The sequence below is a fragment of the Echinops telfairi genome, unplaced genomic scaffold, assembly GCF_000313985.2.
Source record: "Echinops telfairi isolate 266 unplaced genomic scaffold, ASM31398v2 ScPeMD7_7458;HRSCAF=8496, whole genome shotgun sequence".
Taxonomy (NCBI): Eukaryota; Metazoa; Chordata; class Mammalia; order Afrosoricida; family Tenrecidae; genus Echinops; species Echinops telfairi.
The window spans coordinates 10,814,729-10,821,847 of NW_022111358.1; the positions used below are offsets into that span (position 1 = coordinate 10,814,729).

Below are 7,119 nucleotides of genomic sequence, written 5' to 3' on the forward strand. Positions count from 1 at the left end.
CGCCAAGGCTGCACCCTGGGCCTCTGCGCCCTGCTCCTCCGGACAAGGCCTCACGTCCATCCCCGGGGGGCCTCCAGGTCCTCTGAGTCCGGGAGCAGAGGCGTCGCCTAGAGAAAATAAGCTCCCGGCTCCCTGGGCCCCAATAAAAACCTGCCCTCTTCCCGCGAATCCTTCAATAAAGTCTGTGATTCAAGTGTCAGGGGACCCTGCTGCAGTGGGGTCGCGGTAATTCTGCGAGATGATGAAAAGGTACCTTTTCCTTGGGCCAGAGAAAGAGGCGACGTTCCACTCGTGTAAACAAAGGGTTTCAGAACCACAGGGGCAGTTCGACTCTGTCCGCTAGGGTGACAGTGAAATGCAATCAATGGACTCTCCATGACAGTGAGTTTGGTTTTGAAATTCTCAGGCCACAGGGAAGGGGGTGGGCAGAGAGCCTCCTCCCTCCCCTCTCCCAGAAGAGGACACACAAATGCGGGCAAAGGCCACTGTCCTAGCTATGCAAAGCAGGAAACGGAAGAAGTTGCCCACTGGGGGCTGGGGCCTGAACCCTTGGCCAGAGCAGTCTCCCCTTCCCGCGAGGCTCAAGAGTGTGCAAAAATGAGGTGCCAGCAGGTGTGTCTTGGGGTTCGAAGGGAGAAGACTAGAGAGCTAGCTGCTAACATCAGCCTGGCTGGGGAGATGGTTCCCTCTCCAGGAATTTCAACTATTATGGGCCAGCTGGTAGGAGCTTCCTTCAGATGCTGCTTGTGTGGCCAGGAGAATGGGGCCATTGTGAGGACCAGGCCTCCCTCCGATAGGCAGGGCAGGCAGGGCTTCCCAGTCCCTGGAGCCCTGGTGGAGGCTGTATTCCCAAGGGCTGCAGGCTTGCAGGCCCCCCACCCCCACCGCATGCAGTTCTCCATCTGGCCTGGGAGGAGGCAGGGCATTTTTCTATTGGAGGCAAGGCAAACCACCATCATCACACACGTGCGTATGCACACAGGCAGCCCTGGCTTTTCAGTTGTGGCTTTGTCCCACCACCCGCGCCCCCGGGGCTCTCTCTGGAATGGATGGAAGAGCGACTCCGAAGAAAGCGGGTTCCGCCTCGAGCCCACCAGCGGGGGCTGGATAGGGGGGCTCTTTATTTCACTCCCCAAAAAGCTGAAACCCGAAGCTTCATGGGCCTGGCCCCTTCAGTCTCTGAGGCTGGAGACCCGTGCTTCTGGCCCATTCATGCTTCTTTCGGGCGTCCCCACCCCCCGATTTAAATAAGACAGTTCCTTAAGAAATAAGGCAGGGGAGTCCCTGGGGGTTTTGCAACAGGGTCCCCAGCTTCGGTATACAAAGTTGCATTCTCCCTGGTTAAGTCGCAGTGCTGCCCCTGGTGGGCGGGTCTGGAATAAAATCCCCAAAGGCGTGGGCGGAAAGGGGTCCTGGAGGAAAAGCACTCTGGGACTGACCCCCACTCCACGTCCATGTGGTGCGAAGAGCACAGCGAAAAGGCCACTTCCTCTAGGGAACAAAGGCAGACAGGCTTCCTGGAGGAGGTTTTCCGGGCTCGCAAGCTTCCAAGGAAGGTCCCGCCCTTGCGGCAGAAGAATCCTGTTGGCTTAGCACGCGGTGGCGCCATCAGAACAGGGCGCCCCCCGAGTTGGCATGCCAGCATCCCATCCAGGGTAACTCTGCGGCCCAGCGCCCCGAGGTGGTGGTCCGGAGCTTGGCCTGGTCGACGCGCCAGTAGCGGTCGTCGCGGAAGAAGAAGATGGAGCCATCGTCCGGCCTCGGCAGGGCGCCACTGAGCTCCTCGGGGGCGCCGCCCCAGTCCTGGAGGCCTCGGGGATAGTAGGGCTCCACTTGCATCTTCTCCCGCGCCAGCACGTAGTAGCGCGCACCCTTGAAGAGGACGAGGCGGCGCAGGGGAGGGAAGAAGAGCGCAGCGTTGGGGTGGCGGGGCAGGCCCCCTGCCCGGCACGACTGCGGGAAGCCCCACATTGGCTTGGAACCCCGGTACCTCCAGCATCGACTACCTGTGGGGCATTGGGAGTGCCAGGGTGAGCTGGAAGCTCTCAACCTGATGTCAACCGCCCCTGACCCCACCCCTTCCTTCCCCACCCCCAAGGTGGAGTTGCGGGTATTCGCAGTAATCCTCATGGATTACGCGAATCTTGAGTTATGAAGGATTGGGGAGGTAGGACTGCTGTGGGCTCGACTTTCGCAGTGCTGGCAGTGGGCAGATGGAGCTGAATGAACTCATTCACCACTTGCAGGAAGCAAGGCCCTCTCCCCTGGAAGCAATGGAAAACAGGGAAGGCCAGGAGCTTTCTTTACGGCCAACGCATCCCTAGGCGCTCTGTGAGGTCACGGAGTTTTGTCTGGTTCATTGCTTTCTATCGCGCCAACTTTCCGCGGAGGTGCCTAGCGCATGGAAGGCACTCAATCTCCGGCACGGAATGAATACTAGCACTGAAGCGTTGGCACGTATCTCGCGACACGCTGCTCACTCTTCATTCTGCTCTGTCTTCCAACACACGCGAGGTCGTCTTTCCCTCTGCAAGAAATCCAAGCTCCGAAGCTGAGTGAGGTGGTCAACTTCACAGCCAGGATTCCGTGGACTACACAACTCTTCTGCCGAACTGCTAAACTCAGCAGAGATCCTTGCTATCCTTCTAGACTCTTCTCTGAAACTATTCCCTCCCTGTTTGGGCTGCAGCCCTCAACTCCTTGCCCCAGAGGAACCCCTAGGGGGAGCTTCCCTGAGGTCACAGGTTCGAGTTGGAAGAGAGATTCCACCAGGAACTCTTTGCCCTTTTGTCCTTGGGTAAGACCCTTGCCTTTGCTAGGCCTCAATTTTCTCATCGAGTCCGGGGGCCGGTACCTTTAAAGAAGTAGAAGTCTCCATTCTCCAATGAGACTGCGGCAGCTTCAATATGGGGGGGCAGCCCAGCCCATCTTTCCTGCAGTGGGCGGGGCTCAGAGACGTTCCCATCGGCAGACACCTCCCAGAAGTGGCTCCCTTTAAAAATGTACAGTCGCTGCTGCCCGTCTGTCTCGAGACACGAAAGAAGAGAGGCATGACCATCAGCCTCCTGGCCTCTTCCCAGGGAAAGCTCTCGTTCTAGAAGCCAGCCTCCCAAACTAGCCGAGGAAGACCCGCACACTCGGTTGGTGCAGAAGGGAATGTGGGCAGGAGGGGCCCCTGATGTTTGCCTGCCGTGGGCTTGCTGCCGCGAGGAATGTCTCTGGCTTGGGCTTTCTGGATTTTATAACTCCTCCCCATGCCGTGTCCTAGAGCTCTGGAGCCCCCTGAAGATGTGCAGGTGGGGACAAGAAAGAAATGAGACATGGCACATGCGGGGTCATCTTACCTACAGTGATGGCATCGAAGGAAGAGTGGCAGTACTTAGGGCCCTGGGTGTCAGGGCGCCTGCCCTGGGAACTGCGAGGGTCCCAGGCCTCAAAGTCAGTGAACTTCTTCCCCGGGAGCTGGGCAGTCACGGAGCCTCGCAGGGGCTTCCCTTTATGAGGAGGAAGAAGAGGGGGACACGTATATAAGGAGGGGCCTGTGGGGAAGGGGTTCAAGAGCTGTCCATTGGTTCCTCTAGCCATTATCTAATAGGAGGGGCAGAAAAAGAGAGCGGGGCTTGGGGAGATGAGTTGTCCCGGGTGTTGGTGTTAACCAAAGCATTGAACAGAGACGTCTGGGAAAGTCAGGCCTATTGAGATAAGTTTGGGGTTGGGTGCCAAACAAGCATTTAGGACTAAGACAGGCAGGGACCAGGCTGTGAGAATTGCAATAATTATAATCATAGATAATCAAAGATAATAATTATCTTTCTCTTATGAAATGCATAGCGTTCAAGTGAACTGCAAATCTGGCAACAACTCCTGATTTCCATTTTCAACTCCCTAATTGTGTGACTTTGAGGAAGGTACCCAACCTCTGAGTCCCACTCCACTCATCTGTGAACAACACGATTCTTATGTCATGGGTGTTGGGTGAGTAAGTTAAATGCCCAGCCCATGGGAGAGACTCATGAAACAGCAACTATTACTATTACATTTGTGCAGGCTTCTCCAACTACAAAGCACACTACTTTCGCCTAACAGCCTTGTGAGGTAAGCAGGCTTTAATTACATGCCCCCAGCACAAAGAGGGGAAATGTGTTGCCCAAGGGCTAGTCAGATATGGACTGGTGACTGGAACCCACCATTCTCTGGCTCTGTTTGCTGTACCTCAAGCCTGGTGGAAGATGCCAGGGCATGGGCAGGCCTGGGGTCCTGGCAGGTTCCATGGACAGCAGCATTGGCCAGTGCCCTTGTCCCTGCCTACCCTATGAGGGAAGACCTTATCTGAATCCACAGCCAGGCAAAGCGTCAAGGACAAGCAGAGGTGGAAGCAGGAAGTGGGGCTTTGGGGTCTGGGGCGGGGCAAGATGGTGCTAAGGATGGGGTCTGCGATGTTGAGGTGTGCATCAGACCGAGGCTGGAGGGCCCGGGCAGGGGGACAGCATAACCTGAGGCTGGCCTCTTCAGGGCAGGAGTCAAGGACCTCGGGATTGGTGAGGGAGAGGGAGATTGCTGAATTTAGGATTGAGGAGGCAGCTGGCGTCCAAGGAGGGCAGGAGGTGCGGAAGTGGGGGTGGGCTCACCGTACAGGTTCTGCACAGCCAGCACGTCGTCCCAGCTGAGCAGCGCGTCCCGGCCCAGTCTCTTGTAGTAGGGCGCCATGAGCGCGCGCGGCGCGGGGGAGTGGGGCAGGCCGAGCGTGTGGCCGATCTCGTGCGCCAGCACCACGAACAGGTTGCGCCCGCGGCTGCGGCTCAGGGACCAGCGCTCGTCCAGGTCGAAGTGCGCTTCTCCTCGGCGCGGCAGGAAGGCGTGCGCCAGGGCACCCCCTGCAGGCGATGTGGGGGTGGGGTGGGGGTGAGGGGCGCACTAGCGCTCGCAGCACCCTAGTTCCCACCCAAAAACCCCAAAAGACGCACAGCGCAGGGTAGAACTGCCCCTGTGAGTTTCCAAGACTGTGACTCTACAGGAGGAGAAAATGCCGTCTTTCTCCTTCAGGGGTGCGCGATGGTTTCAAACTGCTGACCTTGTAGTTAGCGGCCCAATAACTAACCGTGTCACCACCAACTTCTCCAAGTTCCCGCAGGCCAGGTCAATGCACTTTGAGGTGCATTTGAGCAAATGCATTGAGCTGTTTCCTGCTGTGTAATTGAGCTAGAGTGGGAGACAGTGGACAGATGACCAGGCTGTGGGATGAGGGTGCTGAAGAGACAGCCGGTGTAGACATGTGGGGCTAGAGTATCAGGGTTCAAATTCTCATTTTACCATGTTGGAGCTGTGTGACCTTGGGCAAGTAGCTTAACTTCTCTGTACCACAGATTTCTGATTTGAAAATGTGGATGATGACTGAGCTTTTGTTGGTTTGTCCTGAGGATTCAATGTGTGCCTAATTGCCAAATATAATACTTAAAACCGTGCCCTGCACATCACAAGGGCCACAGGAAGATTCTTTTCAAAAGATCTAGCAGCCTTAAACCCGCTCTGAAATGAAGCCCTGTAACTATTGCCCCAGGAGCCCTGGTGGCACAGTGGTTGTGAGTTGGGCTAGTAACCACAAGGTCAGCAGTGTGAAACTAGCAGTCCCTTTGAAAGAGAATGATGAGGCTTTCTACTCCCGTGTCTTGGGAAACCCACAGGGGCAGTTCGATAGGGTCACTATGAGTTGGCATTGACTCAATGGCAGTGAGTTGTTGTGGGGTTTTTTAACTATCGCCCTGAGATAATCTATAAACCTTAAGGCAAATACATCCCCTGAATTTTTTCGAAGTCTTTTTTTAAAAAGTTGAACTTAATGATTTAGCTTAACAAATAATGTCTGCCTTTGCCAGAATGTTCTTTTAAGATCCATGGGGAAAAAAAAAAAAAAGATCCATGGGTAAAGAATTCCACAAAGCCTACATTTTCCTCTATTCCTAATGGAGGTCCCAGAAACTAGACCTGGAAATGGGCTTTTCTGGGTGCGGGGGTGAGGGTGGGGTGGGGGTGTGTGTGGCAAGGGGGTTGATGGAAAACAGGATCCACTGGGGGAGGCACATTCCCAGGACACACTGATCAGGTTTCTTGGCAATAGGGGAGAGATTAGCAGAGGGGCGGCTTTGCGGTTCTAAAGGTTAGTGCTGTGCAGAAGAGGAGAGCCATTTAAATTGCTACCACAGTCCTTCAGGGTAGGCAAAGGAGACCTGTCTGGGGCTAGGAGTCTGTGGCAGGCAGGGGTAGCACAGTGAGGGGAGGGGGCAGGAGTGGGACGAACGGTTGCTTCTGTTCGCTGAGGGCCCTCTTCTAGGGATCATCTGCTCCGGTAGAACAGGTAAGGTGCAGGCTTTGCTAGCAGCAGGAATGGATGGACAAGACCTGAGGTTTCTTCTAAAACAAATCATCTTCTTCAGAGTTTGCAAAACCCTTCCTATCCAGAGCCTCATGCACTTCCTCTTCAGCCCTGTGATACCACTAGGTACCTTTCCTGAAGAAGCATTGTGTCCATTTTAGAGAAGGAGAGACTGAGGGAAAGGGGGCTTGGCTGAGGCCACAAGGAACGTGAATGTTCCCCACCAGCCTGGACTGCCTCTTCTGTGGGTGTCCCTCCCACCTCTGGAAGCCGGGGCTGCGTGTTGGGGAGAATAGGCTGGGGGTGGACGGTCAGCACCTGGGCCGTCGAAGGCGTTGCTCAGCCCGTCGTTGTGGTCCCCTTGGAAGAAGGTGAGGCGGATGTCGGCCGGGGCGGTGGCCGGGGCCTCCCAGAATTCCAGCGCCGAGATGTTGCTCCACAGCTGGAAGGCGGCTCTTACGGCCCCCCGAACTGCTGGCTCGGGCAGGTGCTCAGGCCAGTTCATCAGTCGGTAGGAGAGGTGCTGCTTGTACCACTTGCTGCCTGCCACCCAAGAGGGCACGCCACTTACACCTGGTCTGGTCCCTGCAGAGCCCCCAGTTTGATGGGGAGACCCTCCCCCAGGACTGAGAGGGGACATGACCTCAGTCCTAAAGAGGCCTAACTAAGTCCAATGGCTTCCATTACAAGACCCCAATCTGATGGAGGAGATGCCGCCCTGGGTGGGGCGGGGACCCTGGCGGGAACCC

The 7,119-nt window shown here is 56.1% G+C and overlaps 1 protein-coding gene across 1 annotated transcript in view; it reads right to left on the minus strand.

Moving 5' to 3' along the window:
* Nucleotides 1-1,068: 1,068 nt before the first annotated feature.
* MMP28 (matrix metallopeptidase 28) overlaps nt 1,069-7,119 on the minus strand; it is a 12,568-nt gene continuing 6,517 nt past the window's right edge. The window contains exons 4-8 of the mRNA XM_013005753.2: nt 6,689-6,913; nt 4,629-4,874; nt 3,345-3,494; nt 2,855-3,022; nt 1,069-2,006 (exon numbers count right to left, since the gene is read on the minus strand). Of these exons, the coding sequence (XP_012861207.1) occupies nt 1,609-2,006; nt 2,855-3,022; nt 3,345-3,494; nt 4,629-4,874; nt 6,689-6,913 (1,187 nt within the window). The 3' untranslated portion in view covers nt 1,069-1,608. The remainder of the gene's footprint in view (nt 2,007-2,854; nt 3,023-3,344; nt 3,495-4,628; nt 4,875-6,688; nt 6,914-7,119) is intronic.